Here is a 27,768-nt window from a genome sequence, read left to right on the forward strand (position 1 = left end):
TATATTCTGGGCTCTAAAGGTCTTGTGTTCTACATCTCGGATGGGGCCGCCCAATTGCAGCTCTGCCCACATGCCCCTAAACCATTATTAATCAACTCACCACTCACCGCACCACATATGTCTTTTGAGTCGCATATATAATAATCGTTTCCTACAGGCTGGAGCAGAATCACGTACGTCGATTGGAGATGGACTGAAAGTGGCCAGAGATTGCAGTCTATAATATAGCCTCACAAGAAATAGCCATAGCAAGCAGGAAAACTGATGGACAGTGAGGAAAAGGTGAAAATGCCACAGAGAAGGGGCGTTGGTTTAGTTCTATTTCCATTGCCGTTGCAAGGCCACATAAACCCCATGCTTCAGCTAGCTACGATCCTCCACTCCAGAGGTTTCTCCATCACCATCGTCCACACTCACTTCAACTCTCCTAACTCCTCCAACTACCGAAACTTCACCTTCCTTCCCATATCTGATGGCTTTTCCGACGGTCAAGCTTCTACCGATGATGTTATAGCGCTTATAACAGCCCTTAATGTGAATTGTGTAGCACCATTTCGGGATTGCTTGGCTGGGTTATTATCTGATGAGCAGTCAGAAGAGCCAATTGCTTGCTTAATCTCTGATGCGACTATGCACTTCACTCAAGCTGTGGCTGACAGTCTTAAGCTTCCAAGGGTTGTATTACGAACCAGCAGCCCCTCGTCCTTTCTTGTGTTTATCGCCTATCCGATTCTGAGGCAAAAAGGTTTCATTCCAATCACAGGTACCTGCTTCTATTCTAGCTAGGCTTTTACCATTAAAACTTAGATTTTTAGTTATTTCTTGTGCATTGCCATGCCATATCCATGAGATTCGCTATTTAGTTTATTGTCAACCCCAAAATCATTCTTTTTCATTTATTTTGGTAGAAACGAGTATTCAACTATTCATTGACTGAGAAAAACAAACATAAAACCATTCAACGATGCCATGCAAGCAGGACCAGAGATTCAGAGTTAACAAGAGTAACAACGCAGTCCTGAAAAGAAGAACAAAAAAGAAACATCTAAACCATGAGCAATTAATGTCTAGAAACTAGAATATCATCCTTCACAATGAACAACACCTCAGCAGGATCAAAATATTGCTGCTCTCAAGTGATTGATCAAGGCTTGGCAGTCTGATGCCAAGCAGGAACAGGAACAGAGTTAACAAGAGATCCCATTTCTACCTATGAATTTGTAAGCTATTTTACTTCTGTCGACAAAAAACGAGAAAAAGAAACCACCCACAAATTAAATGGTCTTATTTAGCCCCAACTGGGAGTTGGGAGTCGATGAGACCTGGCCAAAGGCACATGGGATGGAAAATATGAATTGCTGGCCAGCAAAGAGAGGTGGATTTAACAATCTCATATCCGCTTGTCTGCTTGCTTGGTTTAAGCTTTCAAAGAATCAATGGTTACCATGTGAACCATTTTTAAAATTTGTGGATATTTTCAAAGAATCAAGATAGCTTAGTTGGGTGTGAATGCCTGTCAATCCAGTTGCCAGTTATGCATCTCTCTCATCGAGAAGTCAGCGGAGATGCGGGCCGGTTGAATATACGGGTTTTCGTGACAGAATACACGTGCAGAGACAGGAGTTCTCAAAGGCTGCACTTACTTGTTTGCCGTGTAAACTCTAGACCCGTGTAAATCTATATTCTCGTAATCTCGTTCTGTTTTGCCTGTGTTTGGTAATGGTGTTTTAATCGGACTTTTCTCTCCATTCGATCCGCGTTTTACACTCCTAATGAACTATAGTTATAAATCCCGGTTTAGGATAAATTTACATTATGGCTCACTTTTGCCTGTGTTTGATGATATTACATTTATGTATTAACAAATAACAGACCAATGCATATTTACATTGATAATAAGATGTAAAAGTAAAAGTACATCAATAAAAAAAAAAAAGTAAATTTGCATTCAAATGGGCTGTGTTTGATAATATTACATTTAACAAATAACAGACCAATCCAACATTATGGCTCACTTTTGCCTGTGTTTGATAATATTACATTTAACTATAATAAGATGTAAAAGTACATCAATAAAAAGAAAAAGTAAAATTGCATTCAAATGGGCTTTTGATAAAAAAAAAAAAACATATACTTTGTTGGAATTCATATTTGCATGTATTATAGTTAAAAGTTTGATGGGTAAGAAGATAAATTTGTCACTGCAAAACTAACCCAATTTTATAATTTATATAAACTATTTTACACTCTTATAAGTGTATTTACATGGAACCCAACACAGCCTGAGCTTTATTTGTTCTTACTAACCAATCACCCTTAACATGAATTCACAGCTTAATGCATAAACTGTGAGTTACTAGAATAGAAAATTTATAACACATTTAGGCTCAGTTTGGAAAGAGTACAAATATAAATATTAGAGTGCAAAACCTTGTCTATTGTATGTATTTGTACTACACATATTTGTATTTATACTCTTTTCAAACTGAGCCTGATAGTTAGTCTGAATTCTGAAAAGGTATAATAAACATAAATTTAAGATGACTCCAGATCTCCTACTACACATGTTAGGGTCTGTTTGATTTAGTCGGAATTAGAATTGGAATCGAAATCAGAATGGTCCATTTTGGTTCATACAAGAATGAGAATGAAAATTAAAATCACTAGGAATGGGATTTTATTTCCAAGAGAGGGGCAAGGAATGGTCATTCCCTCAAATGGGAGAATACCATTCCAGCAGGAATAGAAATAGGATTCCGATTCCGCCCAACCAAACAATTGCAATCGGCATAACCTATTCCAATTCCAATTCCAAACCCCTATTCCCATGAACCAAATGGGGCGTTAATTTGTTCTTTTCACCTTCACTCAGGTGTTCTCTTACATATATCTGATTACCTTGCACACATGATGAACATTTGTCACAAAACCTAATGGAAATGTACAAAAAAGTGTAGGGATTATGGACTACTTACGAAATCTGAACTTTCGCATGAATCCCTAGTGGGCTGTGGAATCAATTATAAGTTCCACGTTAGTAATAAAATACATAGACCCACACCTTTCAGAATGTAGTCCATAAATTTATTATTAGGATGGAACTTTATCATTGATTTCACAGCCTGCTAAACTGCCAAAGGGTTCAGCTAATCTAAATTCGATAATAAGGCGTGCAATAATCCATATTTTGATTTATTAAACCCTCAAATATGAAATCTTCTGGTAGGCTGTACTAACCTCCTCTTGGCACCGACTTCACTATTTTAATTTTGTTTCTCAGATTCTGAACAGCTGGAGGCACCGTTGCCAAATCTTCCACCTCTCAAGGTCAAGGATATCCCTACCATTGAAACGCAAAACCCTGAGCAAGTGTATGAATTGGTGGATGCCATGGTCAATCAAACGAAGGCCTCTTCAGGCATCATCTGGAACTCCTTTGAACACCTCGAACACTCATCACTGGCTGCACTCCGACAAGAATTTGGGATTCCGATGTTTCCAATAGGCCCTTTCCAGAAAGTCTGTCCATGTCTATCCTCTTCAAGTAGCTTATTGACACAGGACCGTGGTTGCATTGCTTGGCTAGATGCACAAGCACCTATGTCCGTCATCTATGTGAGCTATGGGAGCATAGCTGCCATGAGTGAATCGGAATTTGTGGAGATTGCTTGGGGATTAGCCAACAGCAACTGTCCCTTCTTGTGGGTGGTTCGGCCTGGGTCAGTCCGTGGTTCAAAAAGGATAGATGCACTACCCCACGATTTCCTAGAGACGGTAAGTGGAAGATGTTGCATTGTCAAATGGGCTCCCCAACAAGAAGTTCTGGCCCATCCTGCAGTGGGTGGGTTCTGGACCCATAATGGGTGGAATTCGACCTTGGAGAGTATATGTGAAGGGGTCCCAATGCTCTGTCGGCCTTGTTTTGGAGATCAGATGGGGAATGCAAGATACGTGAGCCATGTATGGAGGGTAGGGATCCAATTGGAGAAAGGGTTGGATAGAGGAGCAATAGAGAGTGGCATAAGAAGATTGATGGTGAGCAAAGAAGGGGAGGAGATGAGGATGAGGGCTTTGAAATTAAAAGAGCAAGTAGACCTCAGTCTTGGGAATGGAGGTTCTTCCAGCCAGTCTCTAGACAGCTTGGTTGCTTTTCTGTCGTCTTTCTGAATAATCTGTTCACTTCTTCCTTTATTGTTCAATAATTCTATTATTTCTTAAACTCAGATTAGATTACCTTCTGTTTCTTTCTGTTGTTCTAGTAAAATGATATGAGAAGGTTTGAATATATTACACATTTTTTAAAGAAAAAATGAACAATTTTTTTTTTTTAATTTTGGGGGTTGGAAGAGATTTTACATTTTAATTCAAGTTTTTGGAGGAAAAAGATGCAGTTTATTACATTTTGACCTAACCTCCCATTAGTAACCCTATTCCACAATCATATCAAGGGAAGCACTAGCCACTAGGGCGGTCTATGGGGGCCCAACACAAATATACGCATCATGGCCACAGTATTGGAATCATCATTCTGGTGGAGGCACCACTCAGATTCAATTTGAGAGTTGCGCGTGCATTCACCGTCGATCGGAATCCTTCCTAATGATCTCTATCTCAAAAAATGAGTAAACATTGCCTTGAAATCCTCATAAATGAGCGCCTTACATGCACATCCATCATGTATTAAAAACATTTTCCATGAATAATAACTAATAAAAATGGGAGATGTTCCCGATAAATGATAGGATGTGCGTATGCCGCCTGTGAGGCGCTAAGTGTGAGGAGCAGATCCAGTCCCCTTGAAACATGGACGCTGTGGCTGATTTTGATGGGAAATTAAAGCTACGTACATGTACGATTCAAATTAAGGTAAAAGAGCAAAAGTCCATATTTTTATGAATAATCTGGGTATCTTGCTTGCACAATGAGTTGATTCATGGATCTTATAAGTTATCTCAAGGGTCAAATACAAAAGCCTCCCCCAAACCTTTTCTTCGGTTTCATTTTAACAGATACCTCCCCTTAATTTTTTTAAAATCCAACAAAATCCTCCCTTAAGGCTGATGCATCAAAATTTCGAAATACTCACTCTGCCCTTATATAAATTATTTTACATACAATTTTATTGTGACATCAATCTCCCATCCCTAAACCCCATCGATTCAGTTTAAACGTTATGCTCTGGTTGTTTCAGCTTGCCAAGAGAATATCCAGGGTGGGAGAAGGAAGGAAAAAGCAATGGTTGATTCCGAATTGTAAGTTAACAGACGAAGAAGAACGTAGTAGTTAATGGCACAACATGGCATTGAAAATTAGTAGAAATCGAAGCAGTAGAGAAGAAGCCAAAAGAGAAGCAGATGAAAGGAGACCAAAGGTTGCATAATCCTGCATCTGATTGTCTATACAAGAAATAAATCTCATCCAATACCAAAATAAAAGAAAGAAATCTCACTCATCTGATTGTCTGTTTCTGTTCCCCACCTTTTTCTTTGTTCGATAGACGCATTCCAAACCCTAATAAAGGTTGCACAATCTTGCATAGAATATTAGAATATACTCGCTCTATCAACTGCTTTGGGACATCGTTGCAGCTGGAAGACGACACCCTCAGTTCTCTCTCACTTTGGTCTTCTTTCTCTATTATCGTCGTTACTTTAATTTCTTCAGTCATTGAAATCAATCGTTTTTTCTCCACAACACTCCATGGTATACTGAATAAAGAAAATTTCAGTCACTTTGGAACGTTGCTGCAATTGGAAGACGGCACTCCAGCGGAGTACCCTCACTGCAGCTACAGTGCTGACTTGTAGCTCCTCAAATATGTTAGAAACAAAGTAGTCTTTGTTCCTGTTACGCCGGCCACCTGAAAATAGGCTTCAACCGCCGAAATCCAATGCCCTCCGGGATCCCCTTATTTATTGCCAAGCTGCTCAGTTCCTTTTCGACTTTTTTGCATTTCCCCCGTCACAACCATATATTTTCTTTTGATTTGGAAAAGAATATAAAAAATGGTGAATGTATTGTTGTTCGAATGAGGATAATTTTGATTTTTAAAAATATTTTAAATGACAATTGTCAGGGATAATTTCGTAACTTTGTATATTTTCCGTCTTATTAGTGACGGAAGGAAAGATTTTGTTAGACTTTTTAAAAGTTTCGGGGAGGTACTTATTAAAATGGAACTAAAGGGAGGTTTTTCTTATTCTCAGAAACTTTTGGGGAAATTTTTGTCTTTTACCCTTATATCAATCATGATAAATTGATGAGACACAAATTCAAGGAACTGTCTTGTCATTCAACTGGGAGGCTTGCATGTGATGGGATCAAGCCAACTTTGACCATTGGATTGGTGTCAGATGGGATATTACATCCTAAACGTATCCTAATATGATGCCCCCTGTTAAATGTTCAACATTTTTTATTGCTGAGAAAATGACAGAAGCTTATGGACAAAAGAAGATGAAAGAATCAATTTGATTTGAATCATTTGATGGATCATTTGACGAGGAGATGGTTCTAAACGATAGATTAATGACTTGGGTCCCAAAAGCCTCGTGAAACAAACGACCCTCCACATTCACATTGAACGTGCATGCCTAGCCTATAGAAAACTGATAAAAAGCAAGCAAAAACAATGCAACCATGACAATAAGAAGTGGGAAAAATGGAATTATTTTCTTGGATGTAACTTTCTTTACAGAGTAGCAAAATAGCACATAATTGTGACATGACTCACATGCAAGTTGACAATTAAATATAGGAAATATTAATATATTCATACAAAATGTGTATTTTTTTGGTTATACAGAAAGAATAAAGGGATATAGATTGTGGGATCTTCTTGACCATAATATAGTTATTAACCGAGATGGTCTTTAATAAAATTCAATGCAAAAAGTATGTATTTAAAATTGGAGACTATAGAGAATGTTGAAGTGAAATCTTTTCAAAAGATTCAAGAGCAACAAGTTGATGAAGTTGCCAAAACTAATGAAGGACATGCTAAAACTCTTGAGAGTGAGACTCATGAAGATCAAGGTCGACTTGGGAGAGCTACAACTCCTCCTGTATGGCTTCAGGTTATGTAATAACTTATGCTTGCATTATAGAAGAGCATGGGTCTTGTTTATATCAAGAAGTTTGTGAAAGTCCAATAGGTGTGCACAAACCAGACATTGTATAAGCTGTGGGAGCAGTTATTAAGTTCATAGAAAATCAAGGGAGAAATCATTGGATTGCGGTAAAGATCCTTTGTTACTTGAAGGGTACTTCTGAGGCTTTTATTTGTTATAATGTTTAAAACTTGAAGTTAGTCGGTTATGTAGATGTGTACTATGTAGGAGATCATGATAACAAAAAATCAATTATTGGCTATGTGTTCTCTTTAGTTGATGGTGCAGTGAGTTGGACATTGAAATTTTAGTCTATAGTGCCTTTTTCTACAATAGAAGCAGCATATAGATCTGCTATACAAGTATGTAATGAAGGTATTTGGTTGAAGAGGTTGCTTGAAGAGCTCAACATGAACCAGAAATTGGTGACAATTCACTGTGATAGTCAAAGTCCATTACACTTAGCACAAAATCCAGTATTCTAGGCACGAATTAAGCACATTGATGTGCAATACCATTTTTTTGGTGAAGTAGTTGAAGATGGGCAGATCTCATTAAAGAAGATCCATACCAATGACAACGTTATAGATATACTAATGAAACTTGTGATGAAAGAAAAATTTATCTAGTGCAAATCTTCTCTTGGGCTTGAAGTCACTTAATGATTGTTGGATTTTAATCTCATAAGAGATTAAATCCAATGGGTTTGATTAGTCAATTACATGAGAAATTGAGCATGCACACTTGATTGAAAAATTAGTTTTTCTCTTACAAAACCCAGTTTTGAACTTGTCCCACATTGAAAAATTATAAGCTTTGTTTTTAGTATTTTAATAGAGTTGATTTACACTCCTTAGAAATAGTAGAGGAGAGTATGGGAGTTTGATACCGTGCAACGCGCGCGCATGCGTGTGTGCGGTGCAATGAGGCGCTTTAGAAGTGCACTTTGCTCACACCCGCATGGCTTGCGAAGGGCGGCTTTGGTTTTGGTGCGATGCTGATCGTTGATCACCGTTGATGAGATCAATGGTCATGATTCGATTGAGTGTGATCAAGATGTACAATTCAAAATTAACAATCATTAACTGTTAACTACTTTTTAAACAGTCACAATGTTAGAAATTGTGACTGTTCAAGATGCCTTCTCTTAACCAACACCTACATTTTCTTCATACATCTTCATAAGCTATTTAAGGAGCATGAATCAGACTCCAAAAACACACAATTTCGAAATTCACACACACTCTCTCTCTCTGTTCGATCTACTATAGTCTCACAAAAGGTTTCTGTAGAGATTCTTCAAATTTGCTGGTTGCAGATTCTCGCACAAGGCTCTGTTGTATCCTGTGAATGGATTTGCCTATAACCCAACAGCAAACTCAATGAAACTGAGTGGGGGCAAATAACCTTCTATAGACAGTGTCTTTAGACACGCCTCAAAACTTCTCCTCCAAAATTATAATAACCTCATTTTACAATAATGATGATAATAATTGGCAATTGTTCTATAGAGTGTTTTTCACACTAAAAAGAAAAATATTTTTCAAGTGGAAGAATGTTACTGATTGAGCCATCGAATGCACTTTTGTTTTGCCAATGGGATGTACCTCAAGGCACAATGACCATGTCAATGGACAACAATGTGCCTTATTACTCCCACTAGCAGCCGGACAATGGGTATATAAATAGATAAAATGACTAGTTTTGACCACGGGATTGCTGCCTCTTCGTTTCTAACTAGAGCTACAAACTGATAAAAATAAAATTGAAATAAAGAAAAGATAAATATTCTTAGATCAACATTAAATAAATTCGGTTTCAGTCCATGGTCAATATGGCTTACCACTTTCTTCACCCAGTTAATGGCAACTGGAGTACCTCCAATAGCATTTTCAGGGTGGTATGGACTGCAAATTTGCAATTCATTCACGACTATGATGGTTTTGTCCCTGGAAGCCTGCTTAGAGGTGTAAAGTGAGTCATATTGGGCTGGCACGGCACGACCCGTGAATAGTTTGCACTTTGTGTGGCCTGTGCTGTGCTGGCCTGCAGGCCATGTGGGTCCATGTAGGCATGTGCCGTGTCATGTCATGCCACGAGTCGGGTTGGTCTGTGGGCCGAGCCTTAGGCCAGGTCGTATCATGTATCGAGCCAAAGCTATTTATTTAAACACTCAGATTGGACCATGGCTTGCTAAAAAAAAGTCGTTGCAACCACCGGTCAACCACCAAAGCCACTGCAAACTTGAACCTCTGCTGATTTTTTTTCCTCGCCAACATCATTCTTCCATTGTATTCTGTTCCCACTCTGAGCAATTAGTTAAAACTTTCTTAAAAAAGTTCTGTTGCCGATTACCATTGATGATGAAGAACCCAAAAAGAGTGATTGAATGCATATGCGAGCAATCATTGTGAGAACTAAAATGCATATATATATTCACATCAAATATTTTTTAGGATACTCTCCTTCGTTCCCTTGCCTCTCTCTCTCTCTCCCCTCCGTTCTCCTTCAACCACCGTTGTCATTGTCCGAACCAAATTCAGGTTACTGTTTTGTTGAACAAGAAGCTTTTGAAGCAGAGCCAAGAGACATTCTAATAACGATTACTTTTGAAGAGATCAAGGATGGAGTTCTGTCATTTTGGAATTAGATTGCCTTCTGTTGTTCCTTAGTCATGTTTCTATTTTAGATGATATCAAATATTTATGTGACGGTTAAGAAAAGTTCCTTGTGTTTATGAAAAGAGCAGCTTGTAAGTTAATTTACCCATAATTGATATGAAGAGAATTTGAAAATTAAACATTTAGATCAAAGTACTTATATGGGTATTTTGGCCATTTTTATGTGTATTGTTGGAGAATTCTAAGAGAGGGGATCTATTTACAATTGTGTCAAAAAGTTTAGAGGAGATGAATGCAATTATCAAATTTTAGGGGAAATTTTAACAATGATTCAAAACTTAAAGGGAGGTTTTGACAATTTACTCAGAATTTTTATTAAGATCATTAATATCAGTTGAGCCATTTGAGTGGACACGACAGAATGGGGCATTCAGTTTCGTGTGGGCCATCCTTGTCTACAAAATAGTGTGCATAGGAAGGTCACATCTCAATTTATCGGCAACAACATTTTGTCATGGAAGAGTCACAAGGATTAGGTATGATGCACGGCTCAACCACCCTCAATTTTGTTAATCTTTTGCCATATTTTCATTTATAATTAAATTTATTTTAAAATTATTTACCTAATATTATTTTATATTATTATTCTAAATTATTTTTGAATAAATTATAATTTTTTTCATTCATGATCAACCATGTATGAGATGTATGGAATCAATACTTATAAAATACCTATGTCGGTGTGGGTATTTTATGTCCACACAATTTTATCTATATTTCACAATTATGGACAGTAGTATGGTATTGATCCCTACCACAAGAAATTTCTCATTCATGTTATAGAACATCTCCTTGATTCTACAACTAGAAGACTTTTTTTTGAAGAAATTGAAATCTAAACTGAGTGCCCAAGCAATTTACCAATTAAGATGTCATGACATGGTTGACAAACCCCGTCAAAGATTAATTGCCTGGAGGTATTTGAAACCGGACCACCGACGAGGTAGTACCCAGAACCAAATGCTTCCAAGGATGAAGTCGTACCAGATCACAGGAAGTATCTTTGTAGGATTAAAGTTTGTTTGAAACCGTAAATCAGATGCAAACAAACTATGCAACAATTTCTCTCAAAGGTAGCTGCTGACTTTCATGGTGCAGTTGAAAGTTGAAACAGAGGGATCAGGGGAAAGGGAATTGTGATATGGACAGCAAAGGGAAGATCTTTGTGAATAAGAAATTGAGCCCTTAACACAGTTGGTGTATTCCTATTGCAATCTTGTATCTTATGGATAAAGGCAGGCTGTCTTATTTGTGATTGAATGAACTAGTTATGCTACACAGTGATTTTGCTACATGACAAGGTCGACTTGGGAGAGGGAGAGAGATCGGCAGTCCAGAAGAAATAAATAAATAAAGTCATCCCCTACTTTTCACCTAGCTAGAGCCTCTCAGAACCCACTTCAAAAGCTACAGTATTACGAAATTAATATGTTAAACATTTTAAAATTAATGATCGGAAGGGAGGGAAATCAACCAAAACACGGAAGTCACACGGATGATCTAAACCAGTAATACAAACATTAAGGTAAATTGTCGAAGTTATGCTTAAGAGGCTCCGAGGCATATCGATTTTATATCTTGGATCAGTTTGTCAAAGTTGTAGGAAGAGGAACCTCCTTCGCTGACAGACATCCTTGCTAACTTCGCCATATTTTCCGCCGATTTCATCATTTCATCCCTTTTCTGCTCCATCACTTCTTTCACCATTAATTCCACCTTCAATCTGTCGCAAGTATCCTTCATATCAAGGCCCAACTTCCACACCTCGCTGACAAATCTGCTGTTCACCTGCTGATCCGCTAATTTGGGCCAACAAATCATTGGCACTCCAGCGTAAACACTCTCCAGAGTCGAATTCCACCCACTATGGGTGAGAAAGCCACCGACGGCCGGGTGAGCCAAGACCTCTTCCTGGGGAGCCCATCCCACTATGTACCCTCTCTCCCTCGTCCCCTTCACCAATTCTGTCAGGATCTCATCCTCCCCTTCTTTTACTGATAACAAATCTGACCTTATGACCCATAAGAATGGCTTTCCGCTGTTTACCAAACCGTGCCAGAACTCCAATACTTCGTCTCTGGTCATCGTAGCTAAACTTCCAAAGCTTACATACACCACCGATCTCAAAGCTTTTGAATCAAGCCAAGTTATGCAACTTTTGTTCTCTTCCCAGAGACTACTACTGGACGAAACGGAATGTGAGGAATCTGCAAGCTGGGAATTCAATAGCGCATGGAGAGGTCCGATTGTATACAGCTTCGGACAATGAGAACGAATTCGAGAGAGGATAGGTCCTTCTAGGTCTTCATATGTGTTTAGTATGAGAGCAGATGCTCGAGTCGCGTTAAGGTTCTCTGTGACCAAGAATTGGAAAGGACGTTCACCCAAGTTGTTGGTTCGACAAAAACTCGGGAGGTCTCGCCGTCGGAGAAAGCTTTCCATCCCCGGCACGCACGTTACCGGACAGTCCATGTCGGCATCTCCTACAAATTTTTTTTTGGATCAAGAGAAAAAGAAACGTTAAAACATTTGAAGCTAGCAAGAGCGGAAGAAGAAGAAGGAAAAAAAAAGGAAAATTTGGATTCTTCAATGACAAACGGCAACCTCAACCTACCTCTGAAAGGAAGTTCGCCTGCTTCAACGAGTTTCGGAATACAGAAATATGCCCAGAAGCTGCAAGCGCTGGTTGTACGGAAAGATATAATCGGTATGTTAAGCTCCTCAGCCACATCAATTGTGAATGACAGGAGACCATCTGCTATGATGCATGTTACAGGCGGCCGGACGTCAGATCCCCATCGATTGGAAACGAGCATCTCTCGTAAAAGAGGGATGGACGTGAGTTTTAAGGAGTCGAACAATTCCATGAGTTGCGGACCTGAGCGGGGGTGATCAAATGGAAGACCATCTGGGATAGTTGCAAAGTGGAATCCGGGACAACGGGCGAAGCGAGAAGAGTTGAGGTTGGTAAAGCGGAGGAGACGGCGGTGGATGTGCTCGGAGGTGAGGAATGTGACGTGAAATCCAGCAAGTGAGAGGAGTTCTGATAACTTAATCATGGGGTTTATATGGCCCTGCACGGGGAGCGGGCAGAGGAGCACATGAGGAACTGCTACTGATGTCTCCATCTTCACTCTCAATTCTAAACTGTGTTTGTTCGCAGTCTTATTATCGGCTTTTGATAGACGCTAGTGGAGTGTGGAGGACAGCAGGAGATCCAGAGTCTTCGCCAAAACTCTGCATCCACTAATAACAATCCACCGCGTCACTTAATATAACGGAGCGGAGAGAAGTAATAGTGGCGGCACCTCCTTCCCCCTTCCATGCCTATCATTGTCAGTCACCCAGATCCCAATCCCTACCACCATCTTTAGGGTGACTTTCACTCTTAAGCCCTGTCTGATTTTATTTTTTAAGAAGTATTTTTTTTACAAATATTTCTTTTTTAAGTGTCGACACCATTTTTTTTTCCTTTTTAGAGGGTATAAATAAAGAAAGAAGATTATTTCTATTGGATCAACTTTAGAATCAAATAATCAACGGCTGGTTTGTTGGTGTATTAGCTGGGTTGTTCTAACGTTGACGCTAAATCAAACCCCCGCAACCAGCTTTTCGGGGAAAAAGGGGTAAAGGGGAAAGTTATGAAAAAACTTGCTTCATTCTATCAAAAAAATTCTTTAATTTCTAAAATTCACTATATTTATTATTTTACTTTTAAAATAGACTATTCCGTAATTTTGAGTTCAACTTGTACTATTTCATAAAAATAATTTATTAAATTTAAAATAATATTGAAAAGTATAAATAAAATATAAAAATATAAAATAATTTATTAAAATAAGAAAAATTGAAAAAACATATAGTTAAAATAACAATGAAAATAGTAATAAAGTTCATAAAGCAATAAAAATATTTAATAATTAGAAAAATAATATCTTAAAACTATTAAAATGTTTAATAGTTAATAAAAATTACAATAACTAATACAAATAAAATCTACTCAGTGGAGAAGAAAGATGAATACGATGAACAAAGGAGGAAAGAAGAAGAAGAAAGAAAGAAAGAAAGGGAGAGAGAGAAAGAGAGAGAGAGAGAAGGCCAGAACTTACTGCCTTTGGTTTTTTGCTACCTCAAGTGGAGAAGATGAACGATGAGAGGAGAAATACAAGCATGCCTTTAACGGTATTTTGGACTCTTGGATGGCCTAGGTTTTATTATTACAAATCTAAAAATAATTTTTAGACTCAAATTCAGATACACTTCCAAACCCCTATGACATTTGAAAAGCAATATTTTTAGACTTTAAAGGTGCCAAAAGTCTTTTAAAATGCCACCTAAGTGTTTATGTGTATTTGGTAAAAAAGTGAGGAAGAGGTATTTATTTTAAAAGAATCACTTCCTAAAAAAGTGACTTTAAAGATTGCTCTTTTTTCAATACTTCTTGGAAAAGTGCTTCTTCTAATCGAATGGGATGAACCAGTCCCTATTAATTTTTTAATACCCAAAATACCCCCATATGAGGGTTTTCTTCCCTCTCCTCCCATTCAAACACAACAAACCAGAGAGTGATGCGTTCAGTTGTAGGTCCATCGGCGATGATCGGTAGTGAGGAAAAACGGCCCACAGAAATTTCTTTTCCTCTTCCCATGTTTTATTTTTTAAGTTTTGATTAATATTTCGTTAAATTTTTACTTCTTGAATTGTAGAGCCTTCACTGAAATTTATTTTCCTCAAGCTCTCTGATGTATCATTTGCATCAATTTGTCGTTTTTTGTGTGCTCCAATATTGAAACTAGAGATTTTTTATATAATTTTGGGTTTTGAATTTGATTGTGGGGAATCTGTATATGAAATCGAAAAAGTGGAGGTGCTGTGAAAATTGTTCCAGTTGGCTAAGAACCAGGCCATGATTTTGAGCATTTGCCTCCATCAATTGTTCCAACTCAATGTAAAGTAGTGTTGGAAAATTGGAATGAGGAGAGACCATTTCAGGGAATTGTTATGGTCAGTACCGAACGACAACTGCAACGTTCACAAAGCTTGTGCTGCTAACGTTGTTTGCAACGCCAATAATACTCTGACATGTGAATGCTTTCCGGTGGGTGCACAAGAATCATTGCAAATAACGAGGTTTAGAAGGAAGACTTCCCCCTGTAAGGGGTTAGGGTGCGCCACCGACCTTTACGTCTTTTTCTTACCATTTCATCCCTCTGCCTGTGGTCCTGTACTTGCGTTGTCTGCAAATCTCTTCAAAGTCCTAATCATGCCTTTGGGCGACTCGGTTGAGAATGATGTTCCGCTTAAAATAGAAGAACCCAGTTTTCGTGTTTTTGCTTTCCCAGAAGGAAACTGCTAAGGTGTAGCTCTTGCCACTCATTTTTTATATCGTTTTACCTGTAATAGCGAGCTCTAAGTTTCACCCGTCAAATAGTGTTTCATGGCCGGTGTCTGGTTCAACGGTAGAATCGGTCTGTGCACTTAATAGAGATCAGAGCCTTGTCCAAACCAAAAAGGGCATGTTAGGGTTTTTTTTTTTTTGAAAAAATTAACAGTTAATAGTAGAGGAAATTTTATACAATTATTATAAATAGAGTAGGAATGGTGTAAGACAATAATTAAATAATAAGAGTATAATTAATTAATTAACTAAATGATAAGGATAATTCAAGAAATTTGTCCAATAAAATAATTTATTATTTATAAAAATTTGAACACCCACCGAGCCGAATCTTATTGTCATTATTCAATATTAATTGGATGCACTCTCTGCTCCCCTCTTTGTTTTTCTTGCTCTCCTTAACTCCTTCCCTCAAACCTTTCCCCTGTTCCACTGTCGACTGGGGACGGTTATGCGATTGATACACACTTCAACTTTTCAAAATGATTTATATTAGTTACTGATGACCTAGAAGATAAATTTAAAAATCTCGAAAATGCTGAAACCTGAATGACCTCGGTTTAAGAATGCAGAAACTTTGTTTCTTCCTCCATGGAGGAACTCTTTTTAGTTCTTCTTCCAATAATATCGTGCAGGTATGAAATTTCACATATAAAGTTGACCACCTTGGTTTAAGAATGCAGTAACATTATTACTAACCTTCAACATATTTTAAGCATTATTTACCATATGTTCATTCTTCCCAAGATCTTACCATCTTTAAGAATAAAACAGTGATGCCAAGATACCTCTATCAAATTTGTTGATTTAACTGCTCATTAAATTTTACTCTTAACATTTATTACTTTACAACTCTCTCAGTTTTCCGTCGAGTTCTAATTTAAGCATCGGAGTGTTCTCGCCAGGTTAGCTCCTCGGGAATCCTTCGTCTTCTCCTCCTTCTCAGGTGTTGGTTCCTTGCTAGTTAGGAGCGAGGCCCTTGCCAGTTAGGAGTGACCAGATCGCGCAACATCATTTGGCGTCGTCTGTGGGAAACGCTTCAAAAAGCCTCACACTAAGCAACTTCAGTAAGACTTTAATGGCTTCCTCCAGCAACGCCGGACGACGTGCTGACCAAAATACCTCTAGGGAATGACTTCAGCTCCCTACTGTCTGCATTTGCCAGTTTATTGTACTCCTCTCCACGGACGAAGTCCCTACCCTGAGCACGCCTCAAGTCATGGCACCTATAAATGCCCCACTCCCTTTGCCGGTAGAGGCAACCTTTGTAGAACCATCAGTTCTCCCAATGGTCGAACAGATCCAGCTAGAAAACCTGATACACTGTATGCGATGTATGCAAGCTCAAATGTAGCAGGTCCACCAGTTTCAGTTGTACCAACATCAAATGCTCCACCACATCTACCAACAGCAGTACCAGCAGCAGTTTCCACCGCTGCCTCAACATCAACAGCAAGTTCCACCTCGACACCCCGTTGCATAGCAGGTTCTGCCCCGCCATCGCAGTGAGCATCTCCCCCGCCGAGGAGAGACCTCTTGAACCTAGAACCCCCTCGAGAGTTAGGTCTCATCCCACGGAAGGAAAGAAAGACAAGTTACTCCCCCCACCTCGCAGCTTGTAGTCAGGTCGGGGGACTCTCAACCGATCAGACCCATGTCACCTCAGCCCTCGCAGTTCGAGATCCCGCTCACCAAAAACCAATTCGAGGTCCTGGTCGCAGACTATAGGCAAGACCCTTCGGTTCACAGCCATCGGCAGTAGTCCGAGCCCCTCCTTGGGCCCATCGAGCTTGGCAACACAGAAGCAAGTAGTACTAATGTCGAGCCAACGAAGCAGCGGAGATGGCTCCGAGCTCACCAAACTGCCACTCACAACCTGCTCGAGCTCAAGGGTAAGGAAGAAGTAAGCTCGAGCGAAGTGAAAGCCACTCCGCTCCTCTCAGTGTCATCCCCCCTGTCTCCAGAACTTCTAGCCGTCCCTATGCCAAAGGACTTCAAGAATCCTCCCTTGGACAAGTATGACTGATCGTTCGATCCGAATGACCATGTCGATGCCTTCCAGTTGCAGATGCACTTGGCAAGGGCCAGTGAGTCCTACATGTGCGTGGCTTTCTCCACCACTTTCAAAGGAGTAACCTGCACGTGGTACAGGAACCTCGTGCCCAAATCAATAAGGAGTTGGGCGTAGTTCATACAAGTCTTCACCTCTCATTTTGTGACCAGCAAGCGGTGCCCGAGAACCCAGGAGAGCCTCCTTGGCATAGTTCAGATAGAAGGAGAGTTCATCCGAAGTTACATCAAGTGGTTCAATGACGCTTGTTTGCAGATACCTGACTTGGACCCCGCAGTGCGGCTCACAACAACCAAGAGAGGCATCACACACAAAGAGTTCAAGTGTCATGTGGTGGTCAATCGGCCCAAGACTCTAACCGAATTCCTCAAGCTCGCAGGTCAATTCATAGGGACGAAGGAGGAGATTAAAGTGTGCCCAAGAAAAGGAAAAGGGAAGGCGAGTCCTCGATCCAAGGGGACGGCAAGAAGAAAAAAGACCCAGCTCGGGGGGCAAGGCCAGGACAGCCTTTCCGAGTTCCTCCAGCAGAAAGGACTGACTACACACCCCTGAACACGAAGCGGTCTGAGATCCTCATGGCGATCAAAGATGCCCCGTATGTGAAGTGGCCATCCCGGATGAAAGGGGACCCCAATGTAAGAAATAAGAATCTGTATTGTAGTTTTCATAAAGATCACGGTCATAGTACCGAAAATTGTAAGAACCTCCGCGACAAGATAGAGGAGCTCATCTGTCGCGGATACTTAAGAAATTTTGTACAAAATAATAATAATAAAGCAGGTCGGCAAGGGGAGCAGGGTAGAGATGCTACCAAGCCTAGCAGCAAGTAAGCTGAGCAGCCACAGAGGCAGCCCCCTAAAGAGAGGCCAGTTCGGGGGACCATTCATATGATCGTCAGATGATTGATCGTCGCGGGCTGCACCTCAGCTACAGCTCGGACATCAGCCCGTGAGGTCGGAAGGGAAGAGTAGAACCCCCCGAAGTGGCCAAGGACAGAAGACCCGATCTTCTTCACCGAGGAAAATGATTAATGACTTCGAAGTCAAGCGTGTACTCGTCGACTCCGGTAGCTCGGTAGACATTCTTTTCAAGGCAGCATTCGACAAGCTTTAGCTCCAAGAGAGCGACCTCAAGCCCGCAAGTACTCCCTTGGTAGGCTTTAGTGGAGAGGAAGTCAGGCCCCTGGGGAGAATCAAAATACCTGTGGAAATCGGCACCTGGCCTAGCATAGTGAGGCTTAACCATGACTTCTTGGTCATCGCAACTCTCTCCCTGTACAATGCCATAATAGGTGATCAACTCGAGTCTTGCAAGTGTTACGTCATTTCCCTCAAAGCGAAAGCCAAGTTGGCCGACGACCTCGAGCTGGAGCGACCTACGGAGCAACGTGAAGAGCAAGCTGCACCTACGGAAGACCGTCTCCATCCCAACCTCGGTAGAGGACCCAACTCTGACACTCCAGATCGGCGCTTCAATCCAGGAGCCCCTACGATCTCAACTAGTAAGTTTTTTACTTCAGAACTTAGATGCTTTTGCATGGTCCGCGGCAAAAATGCCCGGCATAGACCCTAGCATCATAACTCATAGGCTAAACATTGGTCTTGTAGTTAGGCCCGTTAGACAAAAGAAATGCAACTTAGCCCCGGAGCGCTGGAGAGCAGTTGACGAGGAGGTCGAGAAGCTCCTCGCAGTCAACTTCATCAGAGAGGTCCATTACCCGAGCTGGGTAGCCAACCCAGTCCTGGTAAAGAAGGCCTACGGTAAATGGCGCATGTGTGTCAATTATATCGACCTGAATTGAACTTGTCCGAAGGATTGCTTCCCACTCCCCAAGATTGACCGACTAGTGGACACGACCTCAAGGCATGAGTTGCTGAGTTTCTTGGACGCCTACCCGAGCTATAACCAAATAAGAATGGACCCAACCAATGAAGAAAAAACAGCTTTTATAACCGAGCTCAGCCTGTACTGTTACAAGGTCATGCCCTTCAGACTGAAAAACGTCGGGGCCACCTTCCAAAGACTTGTAAATAAATTGTTTGAGCCGTTGATCGGCAAGAAAATAGAATGCTATGTATACGACATGGTCGTCAAAACTTAGTTTTCAAATGATTTAATAAAAGATTTGCATTCTGTTTTTGAAATTTTGCGTAAGTTTAATATGAAACTAAAACCAAACAAGTGTGCCTTCGGTGTCACCTAGGGTACATCGTCAACTGACGTGGCATTGAGGCCAACCCAGATAAAATTAAGGCAATCTTAGATATGAGACCACCCCAAAAATTGAAGAAGGTTCAGAGGCTGAATGGCCGTATAGCCGCTCTGAGCCACTTCATGTCCAAATTGGCAAATCGATGTCTACCTTTCGTTAAGGCAATTAAAAGCAAAGGCTTTGAATGGATCGAAGATTGTCAGCTCACGTTCGACGAGCTCAAAAGGTACCTCGCCAGTATCCCAATTTTAACCCGACCCGAGGAGGGTGATGTTTTGGATTTGTACCTCTCTGCAAGTGACGAGGTGGTCAACTCGGTACTGATAAGAGAAGTAGATTGGGTCCAATGACCTATCTACTATGTTAGCAAAGTGTTACCGGGGGCAAAGGCGAGGTATACAGAGATTGAAAAATTGGCGTATGCTCTAGTCATTGCAACTCGAAAACTCCATCTGTACTTCCAGGCTCACACTGTCATCGTCCTCACTAACAATCATCTGAGACAAGTCTTGCTCAAGCCTGAGGTCTCTGGTAGATTGACCGAGTTGGCCATCGAGCTCAACGAATACGACCTCCAGTACAAGCCGCGAACTGCTATCAAGGCCTAAGCCTTATCTGACTTTATCGCGAAATGCACTTTCAGCACCAAAGTCCTCAGGGCGGTTGAGCCCGAGGACCCTAGGTCGGATGAGCCCGAGGTTCCCAGGCCGATTGGGCTCGAGCACTGTGAGGTAACAAAGCTTCTCTCCTAGTTACATCGAGCCCTGGATCCTTCATTATAAACTTGATTAGACTAGCTCAAATCCAATTCGACATTATCTTTGATTGGAGTTCGAGTAGTAATCCTGACCTACCTCCAAACGGAAGCTCGCCTGCTTCAATGAGTTTCGGAATACTGAAATAAGCCCAGAAGCTGCAAGCGCTGATTGTACGGAAATAAATAACCGGGATATTAAGCTCTTGAGCCACATCAATGGTGAATGACAGGGTCCCATCTGCTATAATGCATGTCACCGGCGGCCGGACGTCAGATCCCCATCGATTGGATACGAGCATCTCTCGTAAAAGAGGGATGGACATGATTTTTAAGGAGTCGAAAAACTCCATGAGCTGGGGGCCTGAGTTGGGGTGATCAAATGGGAGATCATTTGGAATGGTTGCAAAGTGGAATCCAGGCCAACTGGCGAAGCGGGAGGTGACGTTGGTAAAGCGGAGGAGGCGGCGGTGGATGTGTTCGAAGGTGAGGAACGTGACATGAAATCCGGTGATTGAGAGGAGCTCTGATAACTTGAGCATGGAGTTAACATGGCCCTGCACGGGGATCGGGAAGACGAGCACATGAGGATGAGGTTCTGCTACTGCTTCTAATGGCTCCATCTTCTCAAGTCTCAACATTTTTTTTCTTTCTGCCCTTCTGCGGTTCTGCCTGCCGTGCTTTTTCTGGTGTATAAACTCCCGTCCCTACATTTTTCTTTCTAGGTGTGTGGGGCACCGTGGTGTGGTAGAGTCGATTGAGACTAGACACTAGAGTAGAGACATCCGTCTCTGCTCGCACAACTGTTGATAGTGATACAACTCCATGCTGTGCTGGTTCACGGAAATATTTCCAAGGCCAACTTGGGGAGTTTTTGATACTCCAAACCACCTAAAATTCCTTAATTCTTGATTTCTATGCTTATTGGGTAAAATATAAAATCCTCCACCGAAAAATAAGGGTAAATTGCTTATGTATTTTCTTACTGTTGCAGTTAATATGTGGTTTTATACTAACCAAAATCTATATTATTTATAAAAGAGGGAATGCCCTTTTTTTTTGGAATTTTCATTTGACGTTTTTTTACCCTTTTGTTTAAGCATATAACCGGTATAAAATGGCATATATGTCATTTTTTCTCACTTTAGAAACTATTCACTTATAACTGTTCAAAAACTGTCAGGGTGTTGGAATCATGAATTATATATAACTGTTCAGAAATTGCCCACTTAATAACTTAATTAATTTTTGGATAAACGAATTATAAAAAGTGATTATAAATTATAAATAGTTTTGTCTTAGAGATACTGCCACTTGTAAATGCATATACATGTTTACTAGTATCTCAAAAGAGTCATCTATATCCTACTTGAATAGTGATAAAATTTCTGATATATAAGTAAAAAAATAAAAAAAATGCAGAAAAACAAAAAAAAAATGATAAAATTCTCAAAAATATATATTTCGATTAAAAGTATAAAATGTAGAAAATACATAATATTCATAAAAAATCAAAATATATATATATATATATATATATATATATATATAAAAGTAAGCACAAATTTTATGAATTTCATGGTCATCTAATAGGGAATGCCCAATTTACCATTCAAATGGTAAAAGTTGGGTGTTCTAGCAATTTTACCACTTCCATCAGCTCAAGATAATAGAGGGAGTGTAGATGCAATAGTCAGAAAGATCACGGGAAGACAATGCTATTAGCATAAAGCAAAGTACAGAACCACAACTATTAGAAAGTATTGGGGACGTTTCAGCAATTCACCCTTTTGATGAAAACCTCCCATGTAATTTTGGAAAAAAACTGCTAAAAATATCTAATTTATCCTTATGCCTATTCATAAGAAGGTTTACTATAGTATCTCCATAAGAACTTTGAACTTTTAGCCAAAAAAGTTCCTTGGGCCAAATTGAAAAGAGTAAAATAATTATACTTGTAAACTTGTCAGCTAGAATAAAGTTTAATGGGTAAATCTGACATTTTGAATTATACAAAAAATTCCCTAATCAGTAGTAAGGATTATTTAGTACATTTCAACTTTCCATTAGATGAAAGGAGGTAATTGTAGTTTTTTTTTTTCAAAATTATAGGAGAGGTTTTTCTTAAAGTGAAACCTTATAGGAGGTTTTAAAACTAACTCTAGACATGATACATGACCATTGAAACCCTTTTAATTAAAAGAATATTATTTGCATTTAGTCCTTTTTCCCCACATCCATACTAAAGCTTTATTTGGCATTTCTTATGTTAACGAGTTATCTCCTTTTTGCCGTTAAAGTATTTTTGTGAACACTAAATTTTTAACTGCAAAAAAAAAAAAATCCTTAAAATAAGGAACGTCAAATGCAGCCCAAGTTGTTATGCATACGAAGCTTAGAAACAGTGAAGGCTATTTTCTTCCAATAGCAAAAGCTTTCTCCATATATAAAATAAATGCTATAAATGGATATAATTGTAATTTCATCTATTAGTGCTTATTCCGTCATTTTCCTGGCTTCTAGTACTAATCTGGCAATATGAGTGAGACGAAGGACTCAATGTGGACCACAAGTTCTTGCCCACTTTAATGGAAGAAAAAAAAATCTAGGAGTATGAATAAGACATATGCACTACAGGAGAAATGGGCATTATTGGCATTTTCTTGACTAGCACGCATGTGCGGTTGCTGCTAGAAATTTTAACTCTTTAGCAGTTGTAATCTAAAACTGCCACTACATTAAACCCCGTGAAACGATTTCCCCCCCTCCCGCTCTTCTATTTGCTTACTTGTTCGTATAGAATATCTTCTCTTCACTTGCATGAAAGCTTAGACTGCAGTAATAGGCGGGAGGCCTCCTTGGATCTTGAGAGCATCTATTTCAGTATGATTAATACGTGAGCTAAATGGCGGACTGGTTGCTGTTTTGTAATTAGTTCATTTTTGATAAATTTCTTAAAGACTAATCATTTCATAGAGATTTTGTAATTTTCGATACTTAAGTGCTGTTTTCTTTCTTTATCTATTTTTAATTTCTATTCAACAGGTTTCTCTATAATACAAGAATGGATTTATGTTTTTTTTGGATGAAAATAAACTCCATTAGATAGGAGAAGGTGGAACCCTAGGACGAATTGGGATATCTAGCAAAACCAAATGGGATATCCAAGCAAAGATGAAGTTCTTAGAAATTAACAAAAAAAAAAAAAAAGAGAGACAGAGAGAAAAATAGAGTTTGATATCTTGGACATTTAGGAGTTAAGGGTTTGTTTGGGCTTCTAAGTTTCCTTTTATTGAGGGTTCTAACAAAAGAACAAAAGTAGGGGTCTTGGGTAACAACACTAGTACTAATATTGAGTTGGTTTAGGGAACACCAGCTTAGCCGGTTACATTGTACTTGTCCCTTTAATGCCAATTCTATTGGTATGTTGAACTTTCTTTAAATTTCATTTATACACTTGGGACTAAAGTTGCTGATAAGAAAAAAAAATAATAATAAAAGAAAAAAAAACAAAGAAATATTCATAATTTATGGTCTTGATGCTGAGCGATGTATGGGACTTATTTAAAGATACAAGAAATATATAGATGTGTTGAGGGAAACAAAGTAAATTCGCTTCCTAAGCCGAGGGCTGATTGATGAGTGTGAGGTGGCATGTAGGTCAGACTTGTAAAGAGGGAGAAGACATTAGAGTCCTCGAGTGTTAAACCGAGGCAAGGACACCAACGGTCAAATTAGTGAGGGTGTGACGTGAGGTGGATGAGGCCAGAGGTTGGGATGTGTTCAGACGAGGCCACAAAGGAGACAATGAAGTTCTCAATCATGAAGAGTCCACGTCTTTACCTTGTGGGGGGTGGGGGAGGGGGGAGTCACCCCCTATTTCACACCACTTGGAGGTAGGTGGGTGCAAACGGCCAGGATGTAATCCAACCTGGAGGGCATGGCTATCCGAAGTCACTGCGTGTGGTTGTGCCATTGGTCACATGTCGTATGCTAGCCTCTCCTCTGCATAATGCTCCCATTGGGTCCACTCTACACGCCACCTTTTGCCACATGCAGGCGTGCCATTGGCCTTGGCTATGAGTGCCTACTTCATTTGCCCCCCACTCTCGAGGTTGTAGTGCAGATCTTGGCTAAAGACCTCGGCTTCGACTGAAGAGAGTGTGTTGTCCTCATTGGGAGGCGCTGATCTTTGATGAGGACCTTGGCCGAAGAGAGTGTGTTATCCTCACTAGGAGGCGCTAAGTGGCCTTCTTTGACGAGGACCTCGGCCTGGCCTTCAACATGATACAATGCACTTTGCTTTTGATGATGGTGGTGTCGGCTTAGGCTTCGCTTCTAACTCTAAGGAGCGTTGTAGAGGTTATGCTGCTTGGAGGCCTAGGCTTTCGCAAGTTCGGGCCCGTGTAGGATACGAGTATGAGACACACGTGCCCCCTAGTTTTGCACTTTACTGGTGTCATGGGGAATTCGTGTGAGGCATCGGCCTTGGCTTTTGCAAGTTCAGGTCTATGCCGAGCACGGGTACGAGGCATATGTGCCCCCCGGTCTTGCACTTTACTGATATCGTAGTGACTTTGTACTGACATCATATGAAATTATATTTTCTGTTGAAAACACGTTTTTAGATTTTTGTTTTTTATCCTTTTCTTTATTTTGCATTTCTATAAGGAAACTCTTTTTTCTTATTTCCTCATCAGAAATCTCTTCTAGAATTTCTAGAAGGTGTTTTCCATCTAATGAAAGCATATTGATGCTTTTTTGTTCTTCTTCTATACTTGTTTCATATTTACAAGCGCAGATTCTATCATTGTAGCAGGTTTCAAAAGAGGTAGAAGATTCTCTTTCTAAAGTTACCTCTTCTTCACTATTAGATTCTTCTAACTCATTAATTTTCTTCAGGTTTTTAAAACACATATTAGTATATTGTTTTTCCCACATTTGAAGCATGTAGGGCTTTTGTACTCTTTCTTATTTTTAGAATATTTTGATTTCTTTACTCCTTTCTCATATTTTTTCTTATAGAACTTTGGTTTTTTCTTCCTATGCATTGGTTTAGAGCCAGTTGGTTCAGGAGCTACCCCAAACTGGTAACAAAAATCTCCTAACTCTTTTTTTTAGAGTCATATTTTTCTTTCTTAATTTGCCTTATTAGGCTTAAGTCATTTTGCGTAGGCCTACTTGTTTTACTACTTGTACTAAATACCCAAGTGTATAGTGAGGGTATAGCAGTCTACCACCACCTAGTAATTTTGTCTAGAGGTGGTTAACCTATGTACTTTGAACAAGAATACATATTTATAGCATCGAAAATCAGATAGTGTTTTACATCTAAGATTAATAAGTTGTTCGCTTATTCTCTCAGTCATATCATTAAAATTTCCTATGAAATGACTCAATATATTTAAGACTAAGTAGTTACTACATCTTCTTGGGTTAGGTAATGAAGCCACCATCCTTTAAGTTGTCCGACAAAAGACTCAATTATTACCATAGCTATTACCTTTTCTTCATTTCCTACCAGTTTGTTGGTACTAGTATACATGGTCATATGATGAACCATCTCATGGATTTGGTATTTAGATTTTCAATCTAAATTCTATTCGTAAAAGGTATTCCCATCATAACTAATCTGTGGTTTAACCAGCTCTTCAAACAATAAGTCTATCGGCATATGCCTAGGATAATAGGGCTTTTTACTTTTGTATGATAGCTTATTTAACTCTATTAAGGGGTTTTCTTGAAGTTCCTTTTCTGGGTCCAATTCGATTTCAGATCCTTCACTCAATAAGTTTATTGAATGTAAATCAGATGCCTTTTCTATTTTCTCTATTTTAGAGGATTTAGATGTTTCTCATTTTTCCCATTTAGAGGATGAAATTAATTTTGTAAATAGCTCCTTATAACCTACTTTAGATAAATCTAGAAGAGCTTTCTTGATTTTCATATTAGAAGGGGATTCGGTAATTATTCTCATGGGTCTCTCTTTCTTAATTATTGTCCTCTCTTTGGAGATTTCTAATGAATTCAATAATGTTTCTATCTTATTAGTTTATTTTCCTAAGACATTTAGGCATATATTAGTGTAATTATTTTGTTTTATTATTTGAGAGCAATGTTCATGTATTACTATCTCATCTTCTTTTATTATTGTATAATTTTTAATAGGCTAGCTATTAGCTCCTCTTTGCCTATTTTAATGGCTTCTAAAGACGGGTGTACTGATTCTACAATTTTACCAATAGAGATAATTTTCCATGCTCTAGAAAGTCTTTCTGTCACACAAAGATCTAATTCCTCTACTGGTGGTTTTATGTTTTTAAATTGTTTTTGCTTCACAAACCAATCCCATAAGGGAATATTTTCTTTCAATTCTAACATATCTTCATACCATAGTTCTTGAATACGCTCTCTCTCATTTTTAGAGAAGTTTTAAAGAACCACTTTTTCTTATTGGCTACGAATTGAATTCTAACCTTATTAGGTCTTTATCTATTTGAAATTCTTCTTCTATTTTCAGAACAATTATTCCAAAGTCTGCTTCAATTGGCTCGTAGGATTTTACTGAGGGGTTAGCCTTTTGAGCTAATAATAATTGAAAAAAGTGTTAATTGTTTTTACATGTTGGTTCATATAGAGCAAATATTCCATTGATCATGGAGTTATTATTGTTGGCCTACGAATAGTCCTATACATCGAGGATGATGCCACTCAGTCCAACATTATCAAGGCGAATTAGGTCATTTCCAATCAATTTCTAATAGAACCAACACATTTGCTTACCCCTAGGAATAATCACACATGAAAACATACATGAGTCATTGCACCAATCATGCATGACAAAGTTATAAATTCTTTCTTTGTATGTGAATAAAATTAGCAAAAGAAAAACATATATGCAAGACAGGGGCTACAAATGGATTGGATCTTAATCCGATTTGAATTTAAATCCAATTTGTTCATATCAAATTTAATGTCCATTTAGTCATTAAGTAGATCAAATTGAATATGAACATATGATATTTTTGTCAATTAGATCAAATTCGAATATTTTTTTATTTGATTGTTAATATCGGATTCATATATAAAATTCAATCAAATCCTTTTGCAACCCCAGCAACTGACACCATGTAGTTATCCATATAAATATCTTTTGGTGTGTCAAGGCAGTCTATGAGATGCAAGAAATGAAATTGGCACCAAAATCATGGAAGAATCTAAATTCCAAATAAACCTAGCTTGGCTAGGTTTCAACCAAGCCCTCAAGTTGGTGCTCTCGAAGCCTGAGACATCGGGTCAGCTAACTAAGTGGGCTATCAAGCTGTTGGAGTTTAACTTACATTATCTGTCGAGGCCTAACCAAGCCCCTGAGAATGAGGAGGAGTAGATGCCAACCTAAACCTTGTTCATAGATGGATCTTCCAATGCCAAGGGAAGCGAAGCCGGCCCCATACTTCTCACCCCAAATAATAATGAGTTGGAATATGCACTATGGTTTGGTTTCCCTACTTCTAACAATGAAGCTGAGTACGAGACCTTGTTG

General features: G+C 39.3%; 2 protein-coding genes and 1 pseudogene across 2 annotated transcripts; 1 reads left to right on the plus strand and 2 right to left on the minus strand.

Annotated features, from left to right (window-relative positions):
• The first annotated feature begins 264 nt into the window (after nucleotides 1–264).
• On the plus strand, nucleotides 265–4,167 carry LOC148870700 (UDP-glycosyltransferase 76B1-like). The gene is made up of 2 exons (XM_088973865.1): nucleotides 265–763; nucleotides 3,281–4,167. Exons 1-2 carry the CDS (start codon nucleotides 265–267, stop codon nucleotides 4,165–4,167), a joined length of 1,386 nt encoding a protein of 461 aa, XP_088829991.1.
• Nucleotides 4,168–11,205: 7,038 nt separating this feature from the next.
• LOC148870701 (7-deoxyloganetic acid glucosyltransferase-like) lies at nucleotides 11,206–13,287 on the minus strand. The gene is made up of 2 exons (XM_088973867.1): nucleotides 12,405–13,287; nucleotides 11,206–12,273 (listed from the first exon to the last, which is right to left on the minus strand). The coding sequence occupies exons 1-2, from the start codon at nucleotides 12,916–12,918 to the stop codon at nucleotides 11,336–11,338; spliced, it is 1,452 nt and encodes a 483-aa protein (XP_088829993.1). The 5' UTR covers nucleotides 12,919–13,287; the 3' UTR covers nucleotides 11,206–11,335.
• Nucleotides 13,288–20,269: 6,982 nt separating this feature from the next.
• Nucleotides 20,270–20,848, minus strand: LOC148870702 (7-deoxyloganetic acid glucosyltransferase pseudogene; annotated as a pseudogene).
• Between the last annotated feature and the right edge of the window lie 6,920 nt (nucleotides 20,849–27,768).

This window comes from Nelumbo lutea, chromosome 2 (assembly GCF_056320005.1).
Source record: "Nelumbo lutea isolate HS-2025 chromosome 2, American lotus-T2T, whole genome shotgun sequence".
Taxonomy (NCBI): domain Eukaryota; kingdom Viridiplantae; phylum Streptophyta; class Magnoliopsida; order Proteales; family Nelumbonaceae; genus Nelumbo; species Nelumbo lutea.

Bases quoted from the DNA above. Each gene is read 5' to 3' on its own strand.
- LOC148870700 (XM_088973865.1), top strand. From the start codon at position 265: ATGGACAGTGAGGAAAAGGTGAAAATGCCACAGAGAAGGGGCGTTGGT. The intron at 764-3,280 runs GTACCTGCTTCT...TTTGTTTCTCAG, and splicing joins AGGTTTCATTCCAATCACAG to ATTCTGAACAGCTGGAGGCA.
- LOC148870701 (XM_088973867.1), bottom strand. From the start codon at position 12,918: ATGGAGACATCAGTAGCAGTTCCTCATGTGCTCCTCTGCCCGCTCCCC. The intron at 12,274-12,404 runs GTAGGTTGAGGT...AAAAATTTGTAG, and splicing joins AGGCGAACTTCCTTTCAGAG to GAGATGCCGACATGGACTGT.